The sequence below is a fragment of the Colletotrichum lupini genome, chromosome 5, assembly GCF_023278565.1.
Source record: "Colletotrichum lupini chromosome 5, complete sequence".
Classification (NCBI taxonomy): domain Eukaryota; kingdom Fungi; phylum Ascomycota; class Sordariomycetes; order Glomerellales; family Glomerellaceae; genus Colletotrichum; species Colletotrichum lupini.
The window spans coordinates 4853187-4878491 of NC_064678.1; the positions used below are offsets into that span (position 1 = coordinate 4853187).

Genomic DNA, 25305 nt, shown 5'->3' on the forward strand with positions numbered 1-25305 from the left:
AACGCGTTCAGTCGGTAAGAAAAAGTGTGGGCAGAAACCGAGAAACAATCAATGAGGCGGACCGGTGGAGATGGTAACGGTCTAAGGCGAAAACGAGGTGGAAGAAGAAATGCGAGCAGCTAGTTCCGGGGATGAGGGTTCTTGGAGGAATTCGCGTCGAGGTCCAGGTAGGATTGGAACGGTCTCGCAATGGTCCGAGGGCGTTGAAGGTCGGCAAGATCAGACGAAGAGATGAAGATAAGAGCGATGAGAGGTTGACCGGGCCGGGATGGAAGAAAAAGGGTCGATTTGGATCGTAATCTCAGCGTGACGCAGGTGAAGCGCAAGGCGCAAGGCGGGGAGGATGGGGGGAAAGAGAGATTGGAAGTCGAGTCGAGTCGAGTCGAGGCGAGACAACAAGGCGACGGGAGCGACGGCGAGGGCGGATGGCGTGGGTAGAAGAATCGAAATGCAATGCCTGCCCGTAGGTATGAAGTGCGGTGCGGTGTGGTGTGGTGTGGTGGTGCAGTGCTCTGCGGCGTGCCTGTCTCTGGCTGTACACCTTTTGGAGGTCCAGGTTTGAGGAATAAGACGGGCGGGAGTGGGCAGAGGAAGCTTTTGTCGGTTTTGTTCTTGTTCCCGCTGGCAGGTTAGAGAAAAACAAAAACCGCTAAGACTCTAGGGGGCGTTCGTAGCGGACGCCCGGTGAGCTGCGGGTTGCTAATGTTAATCCTCCTGCTCAGGTGTTTTGCTGCCCAGCGAGGCCAATGGCGGGTCAGGGGAGAGAACTAACGGGCTAGCGCAGGAATTGGAGAAAGGAACGATGACGACGATGATGTGAGGAGCAGACAAGAAGCTGAGGCCAGACGAGACGAGACGTGACAGTGACACACAGAGGCTGTTAAGCTATGTTGGTGATGACCAAGCGAGATTGATGTGATGAGGGTAGCCAAGTGCTGGGAGAAAGATCGAGGAAGACGGCGGACACGCACGGAACGGGGAAGGAAGATTGGAAGCAAATAGGAGAAGAGGAGGAAGAGAGCGAGAAAGAGAAGTCGAAGTAGACGAAGCAGACAGGTTGTTCTGCAGCAGAAGAAGAAGAACAAGCCAAAGTGCTGTACCTATCCGTACGGGGATACTTGGTACCCAAACGCACGCACAAAGAGCAAACTATGAAGTACCGCCCTCTTCACTACCTACTGCTCATGCTCCTGGGACTTGGGACCTGCTCAGTCACCTCACCTCATCCATCTGGAGCGCTCCGTGCTCTGTGCTCCATGCTCCTCACCTCATGGTATCCGTAAGGTACGGAGTACATTATGTGCTTATTACCTGATTCAATTTCATTAGCTGTCAACACTTGGTACCCTCCGTGCCTCCCTCGTCCTTGCCTCCGTCGATGGTCTCCGTTGACAAGGTACCATCGGGCCCCGTTCCATCACTTGCCGTGGCCATGGTATGTACGGATAGAGTAGGTATGAACCGAGGACGGCTGGATACGCAAAGTACCTTGTGGTGGTCAGGCAGGGTAAAGGTACCTCGCTTCGTACATTGGTTAGACGGGAAAGAGAGTCACGCAAGTGCTGGTCCCGGGTATGGGTACGTATGCTTGTCCTTGGGCTTGACTCCTGGCAATGGCATGGGCAAGCAAACAGAACAGGGTTGATGCGACTTTGCTGTGTCTATGGAAGCATGGATTATCTAGTCTAGATTGAATGATTATTCTCTGTACCCGTGTTCCTCCATGCATGGCGTACTGTGGTAGTACTGAGTAGACTCTGAACTGCTGCACTGCAAAGGTGAATAGCCGCACAACAAACGCCCACCACCACCACCGCCACGACGTCGATCACGACCCTGACTCTATGGAATGCCAGTCCGACCACCTTCGATGCTACCTCGCTGTACCCGTATAACCGAATTCATTCTAACCAACAGACCTTTGCTAGAGCTAGAGCTGCAGCATAGCTTATCCGTTGGAAAGCAAAAAAGAAAAAGAAATGCGACATGAACAGGAGAGCGGGAACAGGAACATGCGGAACTCTTGAGCCGGGGTGGTAGCAGTACCTGCCTCAACTTGCATGTCCCGAGTACGTACCTTGCTCTAGATTTCCACCTAAGGCAAGAGAAGAACGGGATGCAAGTGGGTCCATTTCCTGACGTACCTGGCTTGTATCGCCGGTCTGATTCGTCTTGTCATCCCGGCCCGCTCTTGCCGCAGAATTGCAGCTCACGAGACTTGGCAGCTACTTGTGCTGGGGTACTCTCAAGTCTGTCCGCGCCTTCCTTGCACTTGCATTAGAAAGCAAGCCACCTCCAGTTCCCCGTCGCACCGTCCACTGTCCAGTGACTCCGGTCGCCTTAGTACACAGGCATGAAGGCACGCCAATCCTCGTCTCCTCTGTGCAAAGCTACGAATGCCGTCTTCAGGCTTCACCACCTCTGATACCTCTTTCTCTTTGGTCAGATATTCAGTCCGCCATCATCTCAGACATTTCATCCGTCGCTCAACCAATCCAATGGCTCGTTGAAACTACTTCTTCTTCTTCTCGGAGCCGGACAGTTCCTCGGGACCCAGCCGAACGAACCATCTCATGAATGCCCTCTCTTTGACCCTCATCGAGGATCGACTTCGCCGCATCCCCCAGTGCTTCGCACGCGACCCTCACAACCCTCTCGACACTCATGTCATGCTCCTCAATGCACCACAAATGCATCTATATATCGAATACCTACCTCTCAGCAGCCACAACGTAAGCTTTCTGGCTGAGTTCCCTAGGTGCTAGCAGCCACTCGAATAATCTCTAGTCGCCAGTCTGGACGTGCTTTCGAAGAAGACCTATGTCATGGTTTGACGCACACCCTTTCGCATGCACAATGTTGGGCCGGAGTGTCCCAGAAATGCAGGTTGCGAGCTGCAAACTGCCATGCCTCATAACTTCATGCACAAGGAGAGAAGCCAACGGTCACAGCAAACAAGCCGAAAGCCAATAGACTCTTGCAGATTCAGAGTACAATGGCACATGGCTGCGTCGATTCAACAACTCTCAACCTCGAACCGTCTGGTCTGCCGTCAAAACACCACCCCAATCCGCGTCGCCTGTCTCATCCTGCCCTCACCTGCGGATACCTACACCACCTTCAAAGACTTGTTCGATATGCTTCAAACTCAAAAGATTAACGGGCTCCGCCCACAATCAACATAGGACTGCGACAGATCCGCGGCCATCCCGTTCACACCATGGACCAATCAATGGCTCAGTTGCTGTTGGCTGTGCTGTCAAATAACACCTGGGCAGCGCATCAATCAAAGGCTCCAGTTGAGCCTTCAATTTGGCTGAGTATCCGTTCTCAGTATGGAGCGTCATCGTGGCATTCCACACAACAGACGGAAAGACAGGGCCACTTCGATCCTCCAGGCCCCTGCGTGACACCAGATCGCTGCCACAAAACCCCAATTGAGCCTCTACTCCGGAAACGCCTCGTGGACCGAGCTCTTCGTCTGCCTCCTTCTCGTGCGCGAACCCGCCGTCGCACCCGCAGCCGTAGCCAGCTCGCGCCTCGCCCTTCAGCAGGTCATCGCTACATGTTGCTTGCGGAAACACGTCCCCACTCGACGACGCCTCTTTCGTTGCTTCCATATCTAGCGGCTCGCCACGCAGCCACATCAAGTATTGGACCTTCCTCCATCTGCCATACGACGGCATTCTATCCGCGAAGAGCTTTGGCCAATGCTTCCGCTTTCGATAGGTAACAATGTTTTCTCTGCAGTCAAGCCTTCTTCCAACGCATGGCACAACCATGATGCCAGCTTTTTGTTTCGAATAGCGGGGGTCCTGGCCGAACACGTCCGCTCTCGGGGAAAGCATGTCACCCCCTGATTCATGCAATTGCAACGCCGCCAGTAGAACACGACTCTGGCAGTCTCTCGTCTTGCCCCAGGGTCGCATTCTGCTAGACTTTTTCCCCAACAATAATTCAGATCAGCATTACAGGCTCCAGTGGGAAAATGAGCGCTGATTCTGGTTGAAACCACAGCGCCACTTGCGGACCTCGATGGCAGGCAGTCAGCAGTACAGTCATCTTTCTCTCATGGCAAGCTTGAAAAAGCATCTCAATTCAAGTGCTGGGTGGGCACTATACTGTTTTATTAAAACTGTATTCTTGTACTTGTGACTCAGAAAGAATTAACTTTCTTCGATAACAAGGTACTTAGAGCGCTGATTCTGCGGGCCGCTAAAGGGGACCTGCAGCATCGACGGAAGAGTCCCGCAGAAACGAATGCTCCAGTGGGCTGGGATCCTTCTTCATGATCCCGGGCCTCCTGGCGTGGCTCTTGCAAGGATGAGAGGAGCAGCTCGTTTTGTTCGACAGGGGGGCCGTTTGTGGATGGATTGCACAACTCGTGGCTTTTCTGACGGGGATCCTTGAACGTCGATGAGCCAGATCAACGCACGTTTCCTGAGCCGCACCTGCTTTGCCCAATACGTTCGAGAAGTAGCTGGCGCAACGCGAGCATGGACCTTACAAAGATCTTGGACCAAATGGACGGGACATCTTAGATTTTGCCTCTCGGAGACTTGACAGGAGCAAGAATGGACTCAGATGCGCTGCAAGAAGACTGCCGTCCGCGCCAGAGCCGCAGTCCAACGGAAGCTACACCAAGATCGAGTACTTCGCCGCCGGAAATTTTGTTGCAGCTTTCAAGGGTTGCTTGGGCCCTAGGGCTAGGTAGGCTCTCTGCCTTGTAGAAGCAACGGCCAAGGCTTTACCAGAGCCAGCACAACTGGGCAAGTCCTTCAACAAAGATATCAGCCCATATTACTCTTGACATCGCCCGAGATGGTGCGGTCTCGACGTCTCAAGAAGCCCTGTTGACGAGAGCGCCTTTCACCACGTGGCGACGAAGTCCCTGCCGGATGCGGGCGTTCAGAATGAATATGGCTGAACAAACAGGTCACCGCCAGACCACCCCTCAGACGGTTATATCACGGTGTAAAGGGCAACAAAGACGACGGTAAAGCAAAGTAGTCGAATGAGCAGATGGCGTGTAGGATGGTGGAACTAATTTTCAGATCCGTCTAATGGCAAGCCGCGATCCGAAGGAGTGGTATGATGGACGACAGAAAACCGCCAGATGGGTTAGTCGCACAGGACAGGCCCCCGGAGGCAAGCAACAGGTACAACCAGACTCCACGAGAGGCAGAAGTGCCCGCAGATTGACCTCAAACACTTTGAAGTAAACTTTGGAATGGGAAGCTCTGTCACGCGCTGCACCGCATGGACTAGCATCCTGCACCAAACGTTTTGTTTCTCCCAATTGGGTTCAAGGTTTCTGCACAGGCGTCTGGCATGGCATTGCATCAGCCATAATGGGACTCGATTGGATATTACAGACACCGCTCTCGGTAGAGACGTTGCATGTTATGAAAGAGTTTTTTTTCCTCATGTCTGGTCTCGGGACTGGCCCTGCCAAAGGCGATTATGGTTCATGCAGGATCAAAGCAACATCGATGGGTTCAGGACTGCGATGGTAGACGATGTTTTGGTGTGTGATTGCTGATCATTGTGTTAACAGTGCCCATCGCTCTCACCCTCGTTCCTGGTGGGTAGGGGAAGCTGAGGGAGCTGAGGTGATGGAGGCTGAACATTGTTTTACACTCAAGATGCCAGACCTTCAAGCTGGCATTTATTTTCCGATAAGAAGGTTCTTTGATGATGGCGGCTGCGACAGGAGAGATGAGACGATATGGCCTGCAACACGCTGTATCACAGTTGCAAAGTTTCCTGCTTCTTTTCCAACACCCATACTCAACGACATGTACAGCAAGGGACAAAAAGAGGCACAGTCGCGATGCAGTTGGAGACGGTGGGCAGTGGGTTTCTATGTCTTGCATAACCGAAGGCCAATAACTTTCGACCTCGGCACGTAGTGCGAGGCCGTCGCTCGGTCGCGGCAGCTGGTGCAAACCACGGCGGCCGGCAGCATGAAAATAACCATGGCATTGGTGAGAAACGGGAAAGGCGTACTTTTGTATGGACTTGGGTGAGGATGGGCCCATGCCGGGCCTATATCTTTACATCGGCGAAGGGTTCATAGCTGGGCTCAGCCAATTCTTGACCGGCACGCGCAGGTCTTGTCTCAGGCGGCAGGCAGGTTCTTCGGGTTGTGTCTCGCTAACGCTGAAGAATCGAACCGCTTAGTGAGCGTACTTGTCAATTAGCTCGCCAAACTGACCCAGCCTGCTGTGGATAACATCTGTGGGCGAGTTCCTCAGCCTCGACCAAAGTCCGAAGACTTACTGTTTGACTTTGTCTGGGTAAGGTCCATCGCAGCCTACTACCTCAGCACGGTCTGTGGGGCAGGCTGATGTCTTGACTTCATAGGGTACGGATCCCTAGGTACGGATTACCTACACTCACTATTTAACTCCATCGTTTTGCATTACTAGAGGATTGCTACAGTACATATAGACGCTATCCAGCCCTCGAATTCCGTACTATTTAACCTTAACCCTTTTTATAAATTACTTATCTTTTCCTCTATTCTACCCTTTCTTTTATTAAAAAATCGCTAAAATCGTAATTTTAATAGCTTATTAATAAGCTAATATTACTATTTAAAAATAAATAACTTATACTTATATATAAATATTAAAAGTTTTATTATTATAAAAATAATAATAAATATATTAGAGTACTTAAAAGAGCTTTTTAATAAACTTTTAATATTATTTAAAATAATAATCCTTAAGCTATAAAAAAAAGCCGAGGTACTATATTAATATAGCCTTATTCGTTTTATTAATATTAATAATACCTTTTTTAATATAAAATATATTAATAATATTTTATAGTTATATTATTATACTTTATAAATCGTATTTAATATTAATAAGGATTTTAATATTATTTTTCAATTTATTTTTTAGTTTTTTAATTAAAACCGTTATTATAGGGTTAGTTTAGTTATTAATATCTTAGTAAGTATTTTAACTTAACTTAGAGGTTTTTATAGTTTTTAAATAGAGGTTTTTAAGGGATTTATAATTAGACTTTTTATTTATTATAAATAAAGCTATTATAATTAAAGCTATAATATTATTTATAAGCCTCGATAATAAGTAATTAATAATATAATTTTTTTTATAATAAGCTTAAAAAAGTATCTTAATTTAAGTACTAAGTAAGTACTATACTATTTTATTAAAACTATATTCTTATACTTATAACTTAGAAAGAATTAACTTTCTTTAATAATAAGGTACTTAGGATTACTTACACTATCTACTTGACTACGGATACCCAGTTGCAAAAGGATAGTTCCGTTTCATCTCGTCTCGTCTATCAGTAGGCGGGATGTCAAAACCAAATAAGCTGTTACATCTGACGGGTGGTGGAGAGATGATCTTTACTGTCTTGATCCGGCGACAACCGGGCGAGACATGGACGCTGTTGATTGCCGGTGAGCAGGTGGAGCAGGGAGGCGAGGTCTGTGGGGGACTGTTCGGATTTGACATGCCGTTCAGTATCAAGAAAAGCAGCAAGCAGCAAGCGAGAGACGCAGAGGAAGAAACAAGAAGACAAAAGGAAAAGAGGGACAAAACCAAAGAGGTTTGGGCTGTTGATCCTGGCTCGCCACGTTTTCTGCAAAGGCACGTCGCACGTCGCACGTCGCACGTCGTACGCCGCATATTCCTTCTCCGTGCCTGTAGTATGCGTACAGCAGCGGATAGCGGATAATTCCCTCAGGGCTTGTTGGCTCTGGGAAGTGGCCCGCAAAGCCGATGACGAAGGTCGGAGTGAAGCTCTGGACAAGGCTCAGTCCGAAAGCCCAGAGGACTCAGACTCCCGGTTCCAAATTCACAAGCATGAAATCCTGGTTTGGCTTCGTGTCGTCGGTAGCACCGGCCAACAAGTGCTCCCTTCGCGATAAGCGTCGTTGTTGGTGTGCAACGGACCGACTGGGCAGGAAGAGTTGGGCCGGCATATGGGGTTGACAGGCTGCATTCGTGAGACAGCCCGCGAAGGAAGGGATAGACGGTCTGGGAATCTCTGGGCTGTCAATCGTCCAGGTCGGATTGCTAATCGTTCAACCCAGAGCCATGGGAACATGGCATTTGTGTGCACCCGGATAATGGATCGGTCCATGACTCTGGTTGGTATTATTACTGTTGACAATGTCGAATACGACGGACGTGCTCGGCCTGGCAGGGCAATTAAAGGCAAGGTCACGAATGTATTGTGCTGGTATTAAGACACTGATGTGGGCAGAGTCAGGAACCTGACTGACGCACTGACATGAACAGGATCGAAGTGCGTCTGGTGATGGTGAGAGAGATTGAGGAAATCTCGATGCTCCATTCAAAGTGCCATCTGGTGGGCTTTGGCCAACGAGCCAATAGGCCTCACCGTGAGTTGTCCGTGGTGCACTGGAAAATTGGAGCCCCGAATTTTCAAAACGAGGCCACCCCCGGAGCCACAAAAATTTTCTTGCAGCGCCTTTTTTTTTTTTTTTTTTTTCGCTCGCCTTGCCCGCACCAACGCTTGTTGACGGCGGGGGAGCGCGCGCGCACCTTCCATGGGTACTGGTACAGATTCTCTCTCTGCAGGCCCAGCACACACCGCACATCGGCAGGCCAACCACACAACACCTCTTCTCTCCCACGACGTCAACGCACATTTTGATATCAGACAATCTCAGCTTTTCCATCCTGGCTTTTCTTCGTCATATAACACCCCTCCCTTCTCAACTACTACGCCTGCACCAGCATCATCTATCTCGATTGCTTGTGCCTCTGCCGACCTGTCGATATCTACACAATCTACACAGTAGCCCTGCCAAACCCCCGTCTACCGTCAAAATGAGCGAAATTGCCCATCCTACCATCCAAGGTTCGTGCGGTCCAATCCCCGTCTTTCCATCCATCCATCCATCCCTCCCCTCCCTTACTCAAGCAGATCTCTGTCCGTTGTTGTGTGTTTGTCTGTTTGTCTGTCTGCCTTTCTGTCTGCGGCTGCCCGGCACCCGTCTGCTATCGTTGGCATTGGGTGTATGCTACTTATTACTCTGTCCTGCTGGTCGATGCTCATTACTGGCTCTTCCGACCTCTGTACGCACCCGTCTCAGAATACCCCGCCATACGAAAAATGTCTTGAGCGCCCCGCCTGTCGTCACCCTGGGGCCCTTGGGAACCTTGGGGGGGTTTCTTCGCTAAGAGCCCACGCAACGGAAGACGGAGAATATCGCAACCGGGAAGCGGGCCCCTTCATTGGCTCAATTGGCAGACGGACTTTGTGCCGTGCGGACTGCCTGCATCTGGTCAATCGTCAACGAAACCTCCCGCAACTATTGACGGGTGGCTTATCCGTCCTCTTCCGGGTCCCCTAAAAACACCTTCAGCCCTGGCTCCTCCACCGTCTGAGCGCGCATGCGCTATTCTTCATGCCACTTTCGGTTAAGCAATTCGTCAGGAGAAACCGAGAAACCTCGTCTCTTGGTTTTGCAGATCGTTTATTGAATACGGCATACCTCTCTTGCTGAGGTGACATTTGTACATTGCAAATATGCCGGCTTATGGCTGCTCCGGGCACGGCACTTTTCGGGATCGGCAATGACACAGAACACACAGACAGACTGACTGACAAAAGTGGATGCGACAAGATGATGCTCTTTTTTGGAAACAAATGAGATGAACGAGTCGAGACCGCGCGCTAACCTGATGAAATGATGTACAGATGGCTGGTTCCGTGAGATCTCCAACATGTGGCCCGGTAAGTCACCCACACCCCCTCAACTCAAGCATCGTGAGGATGAGAGGACCCCGGGCATGCTGACAACCTGCCACAGGCCAGGCCATGACCCTCAAGGTCAAGAAGGTCATTCACCACGAGAAGTCCCAGTACCAGGATGTCCTCATCTTCGAGTCCACCGACTACGGCATGGTCCTGGTCCTGGACAACGTCATCCAGGCCACCGAGCGTGACGAGTTCTCCTACCAGGAGATGATTACCCACCTGGCCATGAACTCCCACCCCAACCCCAAGAAGGTCCTCGTCATCGGCGGCGGCGACGGCGGTGTCCTCCGCGAAGTCGTCAAGCACGAGTGCGTCGAGGAGGCCATCCTCTGCGACATTGACGAGGCCGTCATCCGCCTGTCCAAGCAGTACCTCCCCAACATGGCCGTCGGCTTCGACCACCCCAAGTCCAAGACCCACGTCGGCGACGGCTTCAAGTTCCTTGAGGAGTACAAGAACACCTTTGACGTTATCATCACCGACTCCTCCGACCCCGAGGGCCCCGCCGAGTCCCTCTTCCAGAAGCCCTACTTCCAGCTCCTCCACGACGCCCTGAGGGAGGGCGGTGTCATCACTACCCAAGGTTGTACGTTCCCATTTGTTCAGGAATATCGAGCGGAATCAAGGAAGTCTCGGGTCTCTGAAGAAAAGACAAGACAACGCCGCAGACACCACTACTACCGAGTAGCGTTGCCTGCTTCTTCATCTTTCTTTGGGCCTGTCCTCGATTCTCCCTACGAGATACCGGTATAATGCCCAGTGGCATGCCGGTGAGACTGGGTTGTGTGAACCTGGATACGCTTTGAACTCTCCTTTGTCTACTCTTTCAAAGTGTTGCGCCTACTCGAGACTGTTATCCTCCTTCCTCCCCCTTTTCTGTCGGCGCTCATTCAGCCTGACTCTCTGTCGGAAGGCGCTCCTGATTCTTAATTCTTGACGACTCTACTGTTAAATCTAGAGACCAGGACCAGCTAACAGCATACACCAAACAGCCGAGAACCAGTGGCTCCACATGCCCCTCATCTCCAAGCTCAAGAAGGACTGCAAGGAGATCTTCCCCGTCGCCGAGTACGCCTACACCACCATCCCCACCTACCCCAGCGGCCAGATCGGCTTCATGGTCTGCACCAAGGACGCCGGCCGCAACGTCAAGGAGCCCCTCCGCAAGTGGTCCGCCGAGGAGGAGGAGAAGCTGTGCAAGTACTACAACGCCGACATCCACAAGGCCGCGTTCGTCCTGCCCAACTTTGCCAAGAAGGCTCTCGAGTAAATGCTGCGTGCGTGTGAATATAACGCAAACCACGAAAAGACATGGATTCATGAACTCATGGGGAGAATGTTTGGCGGGAATGTCAATAGATGGGAACCCAAAAAAAAGTTTTTAGTCGTAAGACGCAGAGGTTGACTCTAGCGTTGCTCAATATATTTTGTTGAGTCCAATATGTTCTGCCCTGTAACCAACATCACAAGTGATTCTATGTTGAGATAACTCCGTGTCCCTTCCGTCGGGTGCCTGTTGTCGCCAACTCCGTGTAAATCTTTTTGCTCCTTTTCTCGTCCAATGCCATGAGTAATCCGCATCTTCTCTTCCTCTCTCTCTCTCTCTCTCTCTCTCTCTCTCTCTCTCATCCGCAGACGATTTCCGTTCCTCTCTTTTGATCCCATGAGACTCCCGCCCCAACTCATCATTTCCCTTCTTTCACCCTCTTACCACCCTCTTCATTCTAATCACTTCATCCAATCTCCCCGTCTTCATCCTCATCTTCTTCTTCATCCTCATCCTTATCCTCATCTTCACCTCCCTCTTCACCCTGTATCTTCATCTCCTCTCCTACCAATCACAACCCCCCGCAAGCAACCCAGCAAGCCTCTCCAACCAAACCCGATCAACCTCATCGAACCCATCTCTCTCCGCACAGTCCACGTCAATAATCGCCACCAACTTGTCCTCGACGACGATCGGCACGACGACCTCGCTCCTGCTATCCCCATCACACGCAATGTGCCCCGGAAAGGCGTCGACGTCGGCCACGAGCTGGGTCTGGCGCGTGGCGGCGGCGGCGCCGCAGACGCCGCGGCCAAAGGGGATCTGTTGGCAGGCGACTTTGCCCATGAAGGGGCCCAGGATGAGGGATCGTTTGGCGGAGGAGGGCGAGGTCGAGGTGGAAGGGTCGAGGACGTAGAAACCTGCCCAGTTTACTGCGTTTGAGGGGGCGGGGAGGGAGTGGTATGCGTGCCAGAGGAGGGAGGCCGTGTTTGCGAGGTTGCTGTCGATGTAGGAATGTGAGGTTAGTCTCTTTTGGTTTTTCCTCACGCTTTGTATCACGTCCCGGAAATGAGGACGAGGATGGGAGAACGGCCTTGCTAGGGGTCGAATGTTTAGACTTACGCAACCTATGAGAAAGTTAGCCTGAGATTCTAGTCGAGTATGATGGTACTGCAATGTGTATGAGTTTGAAGAGATGAGGGATCAGATGGAGAGGTTGAGAGAATATGTATGAGAGGTGCGGACTATGTGAATACGGGAGTGGAAATAAATAGGCTTACCCAGTTTCTTTGGCCGTCGAGGAGGCCTTCGGCTTGGATGAGGACCTGCTCATAGGCCTCCTCCTTCGTCACGCCATTGGCGAAGTTTGAGGCGTCGGCGTGGACCTGTCGGTTTCACACTCGTCAGTATACACCGACAGAGTAAGGTGAGGTAGGGCTGAGTAGATTTTGGTAGTGCGCTCAAGGGATATAAGATGTGCTCACCATTATTGCCGGAAGATCTACGGTATTGAGTACAAATGAGAGTGCGGGGATAAGCCAAGCTCAAAGCTATCTTCCCTGGGTAAAGTAGGTAGGGAAGTCGAGGCTAGGTTGGTGAGTCAATATGACCAAGCATAGATGGGTTGTTGAGTTGAGACGGGAAATTGTGTGTTGAAATCCTCTGGTCCAATCACGTCATTTCCTTCTCGGTGAGCTACACCTCCACACCTCGGTGAGTCCAATTTCCTCTCCCTTCGGACCCGAGTTTTTTTGTCAGCAACCCAAGAAAAAAAAAAAGTGTTACATTCCCGCCCCGGCCCTAAAGGTCTTTGATGGAGAAGACGGAGGAATCGAGGTGCCACCGGCCGGCTCCGAGTGGAGAAGGTCTGCCTTTCGCACTTGAAGAGTTCCGAGAAATGGTCTTTTTCAGGTCCGATCCCGTTTTGTCGCTCTCCGATCGCTGGGTATCTATCCCGCTCAGAAACCGAGCGTGCCGACTCCCATGACGGCTACGGGAATGGAAGGGTAGCACAGCACCACGCTAATATGCTCGTGTATGGTGAGGAAGCTACGTGGTTGGCGCAGACCGGCTACGCGGGCGGGCGGGCGGGCGGCGGGATATCTAGGTATAGATCGATCGACATGCATGCGCGAGGGAAACGTGATGTTGAAGCGAGCCGAGGAGCAGCCATTCCCGGTTGATCATTGTGATTTGTTCTCAGAGTACGAACGTCCCCTACAAGCCTAGTAGACTGTAGTATCCAAGCTTGCTGAGGTAGGAATCTAGGTCGGAGGTCGGATTCGGATGAAACTCCGTCCATGATTTCATTCTCCGCTGACCCCGCGTGCGCGCTGGTGTGACAGCTCCCTTTTGCAACGTCAGTTTAGTTGAGCTGAGGTTAGCTCTGCAGGAGCTTGAGGTGTTTTAGGACCTGAGGTAGTCTCTATGGAATATAGAGATAACGTCCTTCCCGCCTTGGTCTCTACTCTTCCTTTCACTGCGTCAAACATTGCGGGCACCTTCGTTTTTCGTACATTTAGTCGACTGGCAATTGACCCTCCGGCCTACACCAGAAGGTGTCGCATCAAGGGAGAGCTCAAATCTACCCAACGCCTATCTCACCCCGTCCATAAGGCAGGCAGCTTTCCCCCGAATAACCAAAAACTTGACCTCTCCACTCTCCGCCAATTGAGCAGCACATCCAACTTACTACATGGACACAATGTCGTCGGAACCGCGACAACACCAGGCCCCCCGCTTCTGCGCCGACTGCTTCAAGGGCACACTCCGCGGCGACACCGAGCTCAAGGGCACCGTGGAGACCGTCTACGGCCTGCCGACGTACGTCGCGCGCCCGGAGCCGGGCCGCGGCGAGCCCGCGGGCGTCGTCGTGATTTTGCCGGACGCAATGGGCTGGGAGCTGCAGAATACGCGCGCGCTGGCGGATGCGTATGCGAATAGGATCCCGGCGGTTGTGCTGCTTCCTGAGTTGATGAATGGTGAGTTTTTGTGAGAAGGGTCATTCTTTCTTTCGTTGGGTAGTTTTGCTTTGTGGGACTGCCTTTGGCTTCTACGTTGTAATTACTCGTCCTTGGCCTGACTGTCTTGGTGATCGGTGTGATGTCCCGGGCGAGCAGGCAGAGAAGGAAACGGGTGGGACATCGTGATGCTCAGGCCGCAATGTCGTGAACTCTCATGCGCGCATCTATGTCACGAACCCACTGACACCACGTGTAACCCAAAAGGCTACGCCATCCCAGCGACCGCACTCGCCATGACCGACAAAATGGAGGCCGAAAAGTCGTGGTGGAGAAAATACTTCGTCATCGCGCCCGTCATGGTCGCGACGATGCTGCGCTACCTCATCCCCCTCGTCGTCGCCACCCGCTCCAGCGTCGTCGTCCCGCGCGTAGAGAACTACCTCCGCGCCGTCCGCCTCTCGCCGCCGTCTCCCCTCCCTCCCCGTCCGTCCACCTCAACGTCCTCCTCCGCCGGTGAGGCATCCGCCAGGAAAGATACCAAAATCGGCGTCGCGGGCTTCTGCTGGGGCGGAAAGTTCACCGTCCTGCTCTCCCAGCTCGCCGCGGGACCGTTTGGCGGTGAGAGGCTCATCGACTGCGGGTTCACGGCGCACCCGAGCTTCCTCGCGTTGCCGGGCGACCTGGAGAAGGTGGTGCTGCCGCTGAGCGTGGCGAACGGGGACGACGACATGATGATGCCGCGGGCGCGGATGGCGGAGGCCAAGAGCGTGCTGGGGAAGAAGGGGGAGGACTTTGAGATTGTGGAGTACGTCGGTGCCACGCATGGGTTTGCTGTGAGGGGGAACCCGAGTGATCAGCGGCAGGCGGAGTTCGGGATGAGGGCGGAGGATCAGGCTGTCGGGTGGTTTCGGCGGTGGTTTGGGCTTGGTGCTTGAGTGAATGGGTGAGGGACGGGACGGGATGGGTTGAAATGGGATCAGGAATGGTTGATCGAGATTGGTTTGCCGCGGGTCGCCTTTCCGTCACAGTTCTAATGCAGCTGCAAGTCTTCTGTCCGTTATGTACGCGCGGGCTGAAAGCGAAAGCGATTAGAGTAGGTTCCGGTCATGATAGGACTGAGATCGAATTCAAGCTTGCTCATGTCGCGAGGTTCACAACCTCCTCTTGATACCATTCATATGTGAGTCCCAAGTACGCGGGAGGCATGGGAAGCTCAAGTGACGCCCAGCTAGTTGAAAAGTCGACAAAAGATCTTTGAACAAAAAACCACTAATTCCACAATATCCAACGGCCACAAAGCACAACTCAAAAACACGCCCACGCAACCCAACATCGATCGCTCTCAAGCAAAATCAAGATATCGTCAACAGCCAAAAAGGCAAAAGATTTGGTTCTCCCCTTCCAGAATCGAACTAGAGACCTTTCGATGACAAGAGATGAACAATTACAGTCGAACGTGATGAACCAACTACACCAAGGGGAGTGACCAAGGCTGAGCCTTGCTCGGTGTGGAAGTCGGGCGCGAAAAAATGCCTCAAGAAGTGTTTGCGTTGACCCACAGAATGATCCGCAATTCTAGGGTTGTGATTTCGGCTCTCTGCAGATAGACCACTTTCGGTCAGCGACCTAATTCGGCACGTACGGGCTTGTCTGCGCAAAAGCAGCATGATTGCCATAAAGAGACTCTTGTAACTCTTCATTTGCGACAATACAGAGTGACAATTGCGGCGGTTTCTGTCAATGTCTATTTACAAGCTCGACAACTCACTAAAATAGCAGACTCGCAGCACTAGGGACTCTTCGGTTGGCCTGGCTTGTCGAAACAGCTCTATATACACCAAAAGTCGAGCAATCAGCGCAGGCAAAAACTGGAAACGCATACGCCGAAGTTTTACTAAAAGCTGTCTGATGGTGAGCCAATACTGTTAGTTTCTCTCGAATAAAGCATGTCCTTGAGTAAGGCTGCGAGCAGTCTGGTTCGAGGTAGACAAGTATGCACAACATCGGAAAGAAGCTTTCGGTTGCAGCACGTGGAAACGTTCGAAGACCATACTCTAAGAGATGAATGATCACCCCAACAATCCAGCTCGATTGTCCAATAGCCAGAACTGAATAGTCACGCCAAGGGGAAACGGCAAAGCCTGATTCGGCGAGAGCGGCCGCTCCCCGGACCCGACGCGGTGGGTGGAGTTGCGGATGGGGCCGAGGCAAGGGGTCAAGCACGCCGATAAGCGATAAGCTTGTAGGTGTAATGAGTGACGAAACCAATTGCCCATTTTTCTTTAATTAAAATCGATATTTTGGCCATGCCCTTTGGCGTCCCGCGCGACCCGGTCCGAACCCCCCCTTCACGAACCTCAAACTCGCAACCTTCAACCCTGAAGTTTCCCTACTAACCGCAACTTTTCTCACACGTCTCATGCAATGAACCACGGCACGACGCTGCGCGCCCTGCGCGCTCCGTCTTCCCTCTGCAACAGCAGCAGCAGCAGCCCCGTCCACACATCCTTCCTCCTCACCTCGATCGCGCGACAAGCGACCCCCTACCGTCGGCTAGCGAGCTCCCTCACGCCCTCCGAACCCTCCTACTCCTCCACCGCGGACAGAGACAAGGTCAACGCCATCGCCTCCTCCCGCCCAGCGGCCCTCGAGCTCCCCGAGAAGAAACCCGACGCCTCAAAATTTGGCCACCTCATCCAGACGGGCAAAGCCTACATCAAGTTCTACAAGACGGGTCTCAAAGCCGTCTTCTCCAACCGCCGCCACATCCAAGACGTCATCCGCGCAAAGAGCACCTCGGTCGAAGGCTTCCGCTCGCCTTCCGTCTTCACGCCGGGCGTCATCCCCAAGGGCTTCTCGCGCGCCGACTGGGTGCTCCTCTGGCGCGTGCGCCACGACGTTCTCCGCGTGCCCCTGTTCGGTCTCGTCCTCTTGGTGTGCGGGGAATTCACCCCGCTCATCGTCATCTTCGTCGACGGCGTCGTGCCGTACACGTGCCGCCTGCCGCGGCAGATCGACGCCAGCTTCTCGCAGGCGGAGGAGCGCCGGCACAAGTCGTTTGCCGACTTTGAGCGGGCCGCGCCGCTGGGCGTCGCGGGCGCGCAGGGCACGGCTGCGAGGGCCCCGGCGAGGAAACATGTGCTGCGCAGCCTGCACATGCCGGGCATGATGTGGGATAAGATTGGGTTTGTCCCGCCGGGTATGTGGGCGACCAAGGGCAAGCTGCGGATGGCTTTCCTGGAAGGAGACGACAGGTTGCTGGCGCGCGACGGGGGCGCGGCCGCGTTGGAGGAGCAGGAGGTCAAAATTGCGGCTACCGAGCGCGGTATCGACTGCGCCGGTCGCGGGGATGAGGAGCTGAGGAAGTTGCTCGATGAGTGGCTGCGCCTGACGGAGGCCGAGGAGAGTGTGGAGAGGAGGAAGCGCATGACGGTTCTCTTGACGACAAGGTATGCAACTTTTGCTCTTAAACAATGCTCAAGCGTATAATTGCTAACCAACTCACTCCTGCAGGACGGAGAACTGGCCTAAGGACCGAGACTTTGCTCTCCCCGAGTGGCATCTTTGAGTCGAATCATACACAGCGGACTTGTATAGTACCTCGCCTGGCAGACAGCACCATTGTCGTCGATATTCCTTTGTCAGAGGCTGCATTGTGGCAAGCGCCGGATTGTATACTACTACTGTATTTTACTGCGGCATAAGTAGAAGGATGGGCACTCAAAAGCATATGACGGGGCTCGGGGGTCAACATAAGAGACGAGTTGGTACGGTTGCGGATAGACAAACCACTCTCAGTTCCAGACAGCAAGTAACAAATGTCAACTATTCCTCCTTAGACGACGATTTTGCGGGCTATAGTCTTGCCATGTTCGCCGTATCAAGTTGTTCTTGCAGGAGCTTTGGACAAGGAAATTTCCTATACGCTGCTAGCCGGTGATCTACATGCCCGGCTGGCTGGCTCAAGTCCAAGGATATATACGGACTAAGACTTGCCTCGCTAGTCCTCAGCGGCCAAGAGTGCACTTGCCGCCGTCCCTTTTTTCAGACAGTCGCGTCTCAATGCCTCGTCTCTCTGCATTGCGTCGAATTCGACCGCCCTGGTGTTCGCTCATATATTCTCGCCTAGACCTCATCAAAGGACGGCTTTCTCGACCGCTTAGAACTACAGGCCAATGATTCCGTGGTGAATACTACACTGCCCCTAACCAGTACGACGAGACGCCCAAGATGCTCTCGAGAACTTGGATCAAGGATGCATACCGTTGTTGTGCGCTTTCGAGATCATGCGCGATTATGTCGGGGCTCGCCACAAACAGGCGCTGGACTTGAAGCCAGAGAAACTCTATAGCTCCCAAGGATTTGGGTAGTATAACGTCTGGTGATGTAATGTGTGAAGCGCAAGTCTGCGATAGATACGCAAGAATACAAGCTCTCTGCTATTTTATTTCTGCGAACCCCAAGGTAATGGCTAGGGTTGTGAAAAGAGCAAACTATCATACTATCACACAAGTAATGGACGAAGAAGTCGACTAGCTGATTGTATTGCCATGAGTCAACCGTTGAAGTACGAGATCGCTGAGGTCTATCAGCTTAACAAATTGCGTTCGACACGGAGAGGCAAGGTCCAACGTTTAGTTGAAAGGTTGTTGACTCGCCTTGACTCTTGAAGTTGAAAATCGACAGTTTCCCATAAATCCCATTACAGGCTATCTTGTGTTGATAAGTTAAGATGACTCAAGTGTAGCTACGCAATTTTGAAGTCACTAGGAGGGTTGGCTCCCCACAACTCTCTCGTGGACGATAGTCCAAGGTTGCTATCGAAGGATGTCAGAAGCCTTCCAGCCCTAGAGTAAAGACGTGAGTACATCCTCACTTCCGGCCCAGAAACTATCCCAACCGACACCACGGTACTATAATTGCCCGAGAATTTGCGATGCGGATACTTTAGACATAAATAGATAGGACGAACGATGACCTCGCAGGAGCCTCCGCATGGGTGTGAGGCATATTTCAACGTTGATCAAAATTGGAAGGTAATCTCGTTCTTTCATGGGCTGCTTCCATGCCCCAAGATCAGTCCAAAAGCCGTAGGTGTTGTCGACCGATTGACCACTCAAGATAAGGTAGCCAAGAGACATTCAGAAGCCATGATCACGACCAGGGCAACTGTCACAAGTCAGCGCAAACGAGCGAACAACTCTGATTGGATCAAAGCATGCACCAAATTCAATATTGCAACCTCATGAAAATCCCATAACGTGGTTCAAGTGTTCTCCAAGCCATCAGTCGTTTCCTGCACGATTTGACGAACCCATCTAATCCGCCAAGACCTCTCCAAGGAGTCAAAAAAGCTCTCAACTAAGCTTTCCCTCCCTCCCCATAATCATTTCTCAAAATAGACCTCTACCTTGTGCCTTTGTCGGACTAGGCAAGTAATCAAGAACCATCACCGCCTTTCTCTCTCTATCCATCTCCATGTTTCCCACAGCTCCTGGCCCTGCTCGTCGGCAGTCTTGCAGAAAGGTGTTGATCGAAAAGGAACCACCCCCCTGTCGACGAAATTCTGGTGCCTAGAGCCTAACTGCAAAAGAAGCAACCTAAACCCGCAAAGCTAGTATGCCCGTACCCGCTCCGAATTGGCTATTAGACCTGCATGTAATAGGCTAGTGAGACTACCGCAGTAAAACTAGCTCAGCAATACTAGTCAGGGGGGTTGTTTGGAAAGAAGTCGGGTCCTGATTCACCAAGCATCTCACATCAGCCCCAAAATTCTTAGTTTTCTGATGTGCTTCTTCTTTCTATGGGACGAACCCCATCTCGCAGCCGTGTGTGTGAGGTGGGGCCGTTGCAGCCCACGATCTGGGCTGTTGAGGCCCCCTTGCCGCAGATTTGCGGTAATGAGCGTGGTTTGGGCGATTATTCATACACATGCAGGAAAGAAATAAGAACTACGGATACATGGCACAGGGGGGGGGGGGGGGTCGCGTGTTAGTGCGACTTGGACAGAAATCTCAGGATACGGAATTTCGCACGGAATAGTTTGATGACGATGAGCGGCACCAGCGCAGGACGAAGAATTCCCTAGGCCGTGGGCGCGCGATCCTAAATCGCCTCTTTAAAGACCCGATCGTGTCCCAACCATCGGAGACTCAATGACCTGAAAAGACAGAGGCACCATCTACCCACTCCTTCGAGGACCTTTTCCCCCCTCCTCACGAAGCAAGAAGCTTCTCTAAATCACATCGCATCATGAAGCTGCTCACCCTCCTCGCCCTCCTGGGCCTCGGGGCCGCCCACCCGCACCAGCAGCACCCCCACGATGCGCATGCCGCCGCCGCCGCCGTCGTCCTGGACCCGAGACAACAGACATGTTCCGGCCCCGTAGAGAGTAACCCCTCCACCTGGTGGCGCGCCGCCATCGGCCACAACGGCACGGCGCCTACGAGCACGGACTTGACGTACCAGTACTACCGGACGGCGGTCCAGTACGGCGCCGATAACACGGGCATCCAGGACTCGTCTGATGCCTTTAACTTTGCCATTGAAGGTGAGATACTACCTGGCCCTTCCTTTAACTCATGCTTCGATATATACATACTCCAACTCATCTTAGGGGAAAAGATATTGTTGAAATCATGTAACTGACAACAAACCGTACAAACAGCATGGAGCCGCACAGGTAACACGGTAACAACCCGCCCAGCCTACATCTACGTCCCGCCCGGCCGGTACCGCATCAAGAAGCCGATCCAGATGCTCGTGACGACTTACCTCGTCGGCGACGCCCTCAACCCGCCCGTGCTCATCGCCGATCCGGCGCTCGGCGAGCAACCCGTGATCAACGGGTATGACTCCCACCAGGGCGACGGGTCCGCGACAAAGAATTTCTACATGGCGGTGCGGAACTTGGTGATTGACACCACCGAGATTGGCACCGGCGTCGCGGCCGTCGGGATGGACTGGAGCGTGTCGCAGGGGTGCTCGTTGACGAATGTCAAAGTGCGCATGCCGAATTTCTCGAGCCATGTTGGTGTTACTATGGCGCAGGGCGGTTCTGGAATCTTGATCAGCGATTGTGTAAGTCTCTCTCGCCTTTTCTTCGTCTTCCTTTCTCTCTTTTGGTTGTGAACAGCCTTTCCCCGGCTTGAAATGCATCGAGGAAGCCCTCGAGTTTTCCGAAGAAACTAACAGTGCGCCCAGCGATTCGAAGGCGGCGCCATCGGCATCAAAGTCAACGGCCAGCAATACCAATTCAAGAACCTGTCCTTCAACGGCTGCAACGTCGGCATCTCCGTCGACCACGTCTGGGTCGCCGTCGTCCAGGGCGCCACCTTCGCAAACTGCAACTTTGGCATCGACATGGGCCGCAACACGGCGGGCATGGTCTCCGTCGTCGATTCCAGGGTAGAATCCTCCTGCAACGCCGGCGTCAACAACCTCGTGACGGGCTACGGCCAGAATTCTCTGGTCCTCGACAACTTCCAGGTTGGCGGCGAGAGCACCGCGGCCGTCAAGTCTGCGAGCGATGGATCGACGCTACGCAAGGACTCTGTGACGGCCGGGCAGACGTGGGTCATGGGGTACGTCAACTCGAATAACCTGCAAAAGGGAACCGTGTACCCCATTGACCGGCCCGCCGCGCTGGTTTCCGGGGATAAGTACTTTACCGCGCCGCTGCCGCAGTATGAGAAGTATGCGCTGGATCAGTTTGTGAGTTTGAAGGGCGATGCGCAGTACCCCGTGTACGGTGACAACAGTCACAATGACGGGCCGAGCATCAACGCCATCTTGCAAAAGTACAAGGGGTGCAAGATCATCTTTGTGCCGCAGGGCATCTACCGCACCGAGGAGACGATCTATGTGCCCCCCGGAACAAGACTGGTCGGTGAGACGCTCAGCATCATCAACGGTAGGTCATGTCTGAGCCACTAGAGTCCCGTGAAACCGGTTACTGACTTGAGAATAGGCATCGGATCAAAGTTTTGGAACCCGGACGACCCTCAGCCCATCCTCAAAGTCGGCAACCCCGGCGAGACGGGTGTCGCCCAGATCACCGACATCACGGTCGAGGTAGCCGACGTCCTCCAGGGCGCGACCCTAGTCCAGATCAACATGGCCGGCGCGCGGCCTGGCGACGTCGGCATCTGGAGCAGCGTCTTCCGCGTCGGCGGCACGAAGCACTCGCTCACCAACACGAACTGCGGCGGCGCGGACCCGGGCGCGTGCAAGGCCGCCTTTGCGCTCATGCACGTCACCTCCACGGCGAGCGCGTACCTCGAGAACGTGTGGGGCTGGGTGGCGGACCACTCGCTCGACGGCGGCGCCGCGCAGAACATTGCCGTCGGCAGGGGCGCGCTCATCGAGAGCACCAAGCCCACGTGGCTGGTGGGAACGAGCTTCGAGCACTGCGTCTTGTATCAGTATAACCTCCACAACGCGCAGAATGTGTACATCAGCTTGGAACAGACGGAGTCTGCGTATTGGCAGGGTGAGGGGACTCCCCAGAGAACGCCCAGCCCGTGGTCGTAAGTCAATCCCCGCCACAATCCATGGCTTCATGCTCTTGGTCCAAAATGTGTCAATACTCTGGATGGCTAATTCTCTTCGGCCACAGCGTAAAACCAGCTTTCGGTGACCCGGATTTCAGCAACTGCGCAGCCCAGGGACAAGGCAACAACGACCGATGCTACCGATCGTGGGGTCACTACATGACGGGCAGCTCCAAGGTGGTGATCCACGGCTCCGCGCTGTGGGTGTTCTTCAACAAGATGAACGACAACCAGTGGCAGAACGCGCAGTGCGAGAACACGGGCGGCAACTGCATGACCAACCAGGCTTACGCTGACGGCGCCAAGTCGACGTACTGGTTCGGCCTGAGCACCAAGAGCACCACCGCGCTGCTGTACGACAAGACTGGGGGCGTCATCTGGGAGGTGTTTGCGAGCGATAACACTGGTGGATGGGGAGGCGTCCTTGCCGCGTATCTTCGGGATACGGCAGCTTGAAAGCCTAGGGAAGGCTGAGTGGCGTCTTGTGGTATAATTGAGACTTCGTGTAAATATTGGGGGGAGGATGTAGATTTGGAATTCAAGATCCAAGGAAAGATGCCCAGCGGCAAAAGTTCTTGCGTATGTGGGAACTCAACTGCGCCTAAAGTGGACGTAGAAAAGGACTATGATAAGTGTCAACAAATGATGACCACGATATGTCCAATGCTCATCGACTTGCCGTTGAGATATCGGGGACAATATATACGATCGCGGGTCAGACGACTTAGTAGAGCAGGTTTTTGCTGGGCGTACATCGTCCGCTGCAGCTCGAGGTCACTCATCAAGCAGACAAGATTTAACAGGAGGACGGCTTGACAGTGCGTCTCTCCCCACATCAATCGTCTTGTTCATCCAAGTTGACTTCGCAGTGCGTTCCGATCCAACTGGTGGACTCGGCAACCGTTGCGAAGATGTCAGGTCAACATACACGTTGCGGAGAAAGATGTTGGACAAGTCAATGGGATGTTGAGGATGATTCGCCGCGGCCCTGTCAGCTGTAGTATGTTCGGCCGCTAGCGTGGCTTTGACTTGAACATTAATGGCAAATGCGGTTTAGCCAACGTATCTGCATCGGGAGGTAATAGTATTGACGGCTCTTCCTGGAGTTCAGACAGGGGTTCGCATGTTGCGGCACCAATGGGCGGAGGAGGCACGTTTCGACGCAGCACCTTGGTAGCATATCCGTACAAACAGTACTCAAGGCCGGGGTCGGACGAACTGCCAAACTCCCGAAACGTTGATCAACCCGTGTTGTACGAGGTCTTTCAGCCTCTTTCGATGGTGGTTTCGAGCCGAGGTCCCCTTCCGTGCCTGGATCTTGATGTGTGCCTGGGGCTTTTGTTCTCATGCACACTACATGATAGCTCACCGCACTCGGACTCGTTCTCGTGGGTGCTGCCCCAATTCGGAGCAAGGGCTTCTGGGGTGTTACCCCAATTTGACTTCCCTCGGCTGCTGTCAGATTGAAGAGAAGCTTGGGACGAATGTTGGGGATCTGCAGCATCTGACTGGCCATCAACGAGAGAGGTCGCAATCAAAGATCGTGGCGAACCATCAGGGAAGCAAAGCATGAATTGAGTCCGAATGCGGAAAGCGATTCGGGTGTTGTAAGGTCGTCTGAAGCTTGTTTCGGGGAGAAATGAACCATAGAGTCGGGATGTCTTGCATTGTTATGTATGTGCCGTCTTGTTTTGGACCTTTGATCGAACTTGATCGAGTCTTGTTTCCCTCGTGTTTTCCTTTGGAGCCTCGGTCTCTACGAGACATGACGAACGCTACCTGGAGCACAGCGAAGAACGGGGGTTGTTCCCTGCGGCATGTAGCTGGCATGTAACCGGCAAGGCGCTCAAGACAGTCGTTGGCGAGGGCCGGAATCAGATCCATGGCAATAGGTAATGGGATCGGCGCCCCCATGGATCGTTGTCACTGTCCAGCGCCGGTAGACTTGAAGCATGCTGTGGAATCGAGGTAGATAGTGCAACATGGGTGTGGGCGTGGGCATTGCAGGTTGAAAATGAACGAAAGCAAGGTCTTCTGTGGCGCTGTGGCTGGGGCACTCTGGTCGCAGTTCGTGAATCGGAAACCGTATCGAAGATGGCTATTCTAGAACCCAACTGTCAAGGTTGATGATGAGTGGTAAAGGACGGGTGGCTACGTTTGATGTGTGTCCCGTCGTGGCAGCGCCTGTGCTCCGTTCGATTGTGGCCATCTGCCATCCGTGACACCCTCATGATGGAAAGTCCAGCAAGGTAAGGTACGGATTACCTCAAAGGTCGAAGTAACCGTAAATGACGAAACGAAGTATCCACGAGTCTCCGTTGGCGCTACCGCGGTGCGTTTTTCCAGCGGCACAATGCGCGCCAGTCGGCCCCCATGAAATGGAACTGGCATGAAGCGTGCGGGAGTGGAAGAAGAATCCCCCCAGAAGGCAGGATAAGTGCAGGGGTGCGGTGGATATGGCTGCACCTGGCTGGGGTCAGGTAGGTTCCTTCCACACGGAATACGGTTAGGAACTGAGGTGGACCATGGGGAAGAACGACCCACTAATTCCCTAAGGTTGCTACCTTACCTACCTCAAGCAGTGAGGACACGCGCGGGCACATGACGCCCTGCCGTGTGCTGCTAAATCGCCGAGGTTCACATGCGACGACTGAGCGTCATTGCTGCGGTGCGCTTAGCCAAGTAGCTTTCCATCACTCCGCCTCCGTTCCTCTCTGTTTCTTTATTCCTCCGTCCGACGACCCCA

At 53.1% G+C, this 25305-nt stretch overlaps 13 protein-coding genes and 1 non-coding gene across 14 annotated transcripts; 7 read left to right on the forward strand and 7 right to left on the reverse strand.

Annotated features, from left to right (window-relative positions):
- Positions 1-119: 119 nt before the first annotated feature.
- CLUP02_10862 (uncharacterized protein) lies at positions 120-2062 on the reverse strand (the record flags this gene model as incomplete). Its single annotated transcript, XM_049289834.1, has 13 exons — positions 120-183; positions 260-611; positions 680-714; positions 773-877; positions 972-1094; positions 1180-1196; positions 1268-1311; positions 1347-1420; positions 1480-1488; positions 1556-1661; positions 1737-1842; positions 1920-1930; positions 1993-2062. 13 exons carry the CDS (start codon positions 2060-2062, stop codon positions 120-122), a joined length of 1116 nt encoding a protein of 371 aa, XP_049146979.1.
- Positions 2063-2116: 54 nt separating this feature from the next.
- Positions 2117-3185, forward strand: CLUP02_10863 (uncharacterized protein; the record flags this gene model as incomplete). Its single annotated transcript, XM_049289835.1, has 5 exons — positions 2117-2160; positions 2226-2481; positions 2535-2732; positions 2759-2828; positions 2887-3185. The coding sequence occupies 5 exons, from the start codon at positions 2117-2119 to the stop codon at positions 3183-3185; spliced, it is 867 nt and encodes a 288-aa protein (XP_049146980.1).
- Positions 3177-3686, reverse strand: CLUP02_10864 (uncharacterized protein; the record flags this gene model as incomplete). The annotated part of the gene is made up of 1 exon (XM_049289836.1): positions 3177-3686. One exon carries the CDS (start codon positions 3684-3686, stop codon positions 3177-3179), a length of 510 nt encoding a protein of 169 aa, XP_049146981.1.
- Positions 3221-6350, forward strand: CLUP02_10865 (uncharacterized protein; the record flags this gene model as incomplete). The annotated part of the gene is made up of 15 exons (XM_049289837.1): positions 3221-3729; positions 3791-3848; positions 3904-3980; positions 4043-4109; positions 4222-4344; positions 4426-4476; positions 4574-4672; positions 4731-4876; positions 4936-4972; positions 5034-5187; positions 5269-5496; positions 5558-5584; positions 5653-5855; positions 5913-5987; positions 6204-6350. The coding sequence occupies 15 exons, from the start codon at positions 3221-3223 to the stop codon at positions 6348-6350; spliced, it is 2001 nt and encodes a 666-aa protein (XP_049146982.1).
- Positions 6351-7359: 1009 nt separating this feature from the next.
- Positions 7360-7656, reverse strand: CLUP02_10866 (uncharacterized protein; the record flags this gene model as incomplete). The annotated part of the gene is made up of 1 exon (XM_049289838.1): positions 7360-7656. A coding segment is annotated over one exon (297 nt), but the record flags the coding sequence as incomplete, so codon positions are not given.
- Positions 7657-8843: 1187 nt separating this feature from the next.
- CLUP02_10867 (spermidine synthase) lies at positions 8844-11047 on the forward strand (the record flags this gene model as incomplete). Its single annotated transcript, XM_049289839.1, has 4 exons — positions 8844-8874; positions 9718-9753; positions 9830-10363; positions 10770-11047. 4 exons carry the CDS (start codon positions 8844-8846, stop codon positions 11045-11047), a joined length of 879 nt encoding a protein of 292 aa, XP_049146984.1.
- A 463-nt stretch (positions 11048-11510) lies between these two features.
- On the reverse strand, positions 11511-13029 carry CLUP02_10868 (GAF domain-containing protein; the record flags this gene model as incomplete). Its single annotated transcript, XM_049289840.1, has 6 exons — positions 11511-11588; positions 11660-12214; positions 12325-12429; positions 12684-12777; positions 12830-12923; positions 13011-13029. The coding sequence occupies 6 exons, from the start codon at positions 13027-13029 to the stop codon at positions 11511-11513; spliced, it is 945 nt and encodes a 314-aa protein (XP_049146985.1).
- Positions 13030-13171: 142 nt separating this feature from the next.
- On the forward strand, positions 13172-13718 carry CLUP02_10869 (uncharacterized protein; the record flags this gene model as incomplete). Its single annotated transcript, XM_049289841.1, has 3 exons — positions 13172-13256; positions 13313-13380; positions 13467-13718. 3 exons carry the CDS (start codon positions 13172-13174, stop codon positions 13716-13718), a joined length of 405 nt encoding a protein of 134 aa, XP_049146986.1.
- A 30-nt stretch (positions 13719-13748) lies between these two features.
- Positions 13749-14942, forward strand: CLUP02_10870 (dienelactone hydrolase; the record flags this gene model as incomplete). Its single annotated transcript, XM_049289842.1, has 2 exons — positions 13749-14025; positions 14272-14942. The coding sequence occupies 2 exons, from the start codon at positions 13749-13751 to the stop codon at positions 14940-14942; spliced, it is 948 nt and encodes a 315-aa protein (XP_049146987.1).
- A 202-nt stretch (positions 14943-15144) lies between these two features.
- On the reverse strand, positions 15145-16283 carry CLUP02_10871 (uncharacterized protein; the record flags this gene model as incomplete). Its single annotated transcript, XM_049289843.1, has 6 exons — positions 15145-15235; positions 15329-15505; positions 15567-15604; positions 15646-15741; positions 15805-16021; positions 16081-16283. The coding sequence occupies 6 exons, from the start codon at positions 16281-16283 to the stop codon at positions 15145-15147; spliced, it is 822 nt and encodes a 273-aa protein (XP_049146988.1).
- On the reverse strand, positions 15400-15490 carry CLUP02_tRNA183. Its single transcript has one exon. It is a non-coding gene; the product is annotated as a tRNA-Tyr (tRNA).
- Positions 16284-16431: 148 nt separating the features above from the next.
- Positions 16432-17575, forward strand: CLUP02_10872 (uncharacterized protein; the record flags this gene model as incomplete). Its single annotated transcript, XM_049289844.1, has 2 exons — positions 16432-17456; positions 17521-17575. The coding sequence occupies 2 exons, from the start codon at positions 16432-16434 to the stop codon at positions 17573-17575; spliced, it is 1080 nt and encodes a 359-aa protein (XP_049146989.1).
- A 2684-nt stretch (positions 17576-20259) lies between these two features.
- On the forward strand, positions 20260-23015 carry CLUP02_10873 (uncharacterized protein; the record flags this gene model as incomplete). Its single annotated transcript, XM_049289845.1, has 5 exons — positions 20260-20557; positions 20675-21087; positions 21211-21919; positions 21977-22535; positions 22625-23015. 5 exons carry the CDS (start codon positions 20260-20262, stop codon positions 23013-23015), a joined length of 2370 nt encoding a protein of 789 aa, XP_049146990.1.
- An 82-nt stretch (positions 23016-23097) lies between these two features.
- CLUP02_10874 (uncharacterized protein) lies at positions 23098-25253 on the reverse strand (the record flags this gene model as incomplete). The annotated part of the gene is made up of 10 exons (XM_049289846.1): positions 23098-23160; positions 23210-23320; positions 23394-23587; positions 23673-23870; positions 23929-24220; positions 24339-24404; positions 24487-24617; positions 24675-24768; positions 24825-25029; positions 25201-25253. The coding sequence occupies 10 exons, from the start codon at positions 25251-25253 to the stop codon at positions 23098-23100; spliced, it is 1407 nt and encodes a 468-aa protein (XP_049146991.1).
- Between the last annotated feature and the right edge of the window lie 52 nt (positions 25254-25305).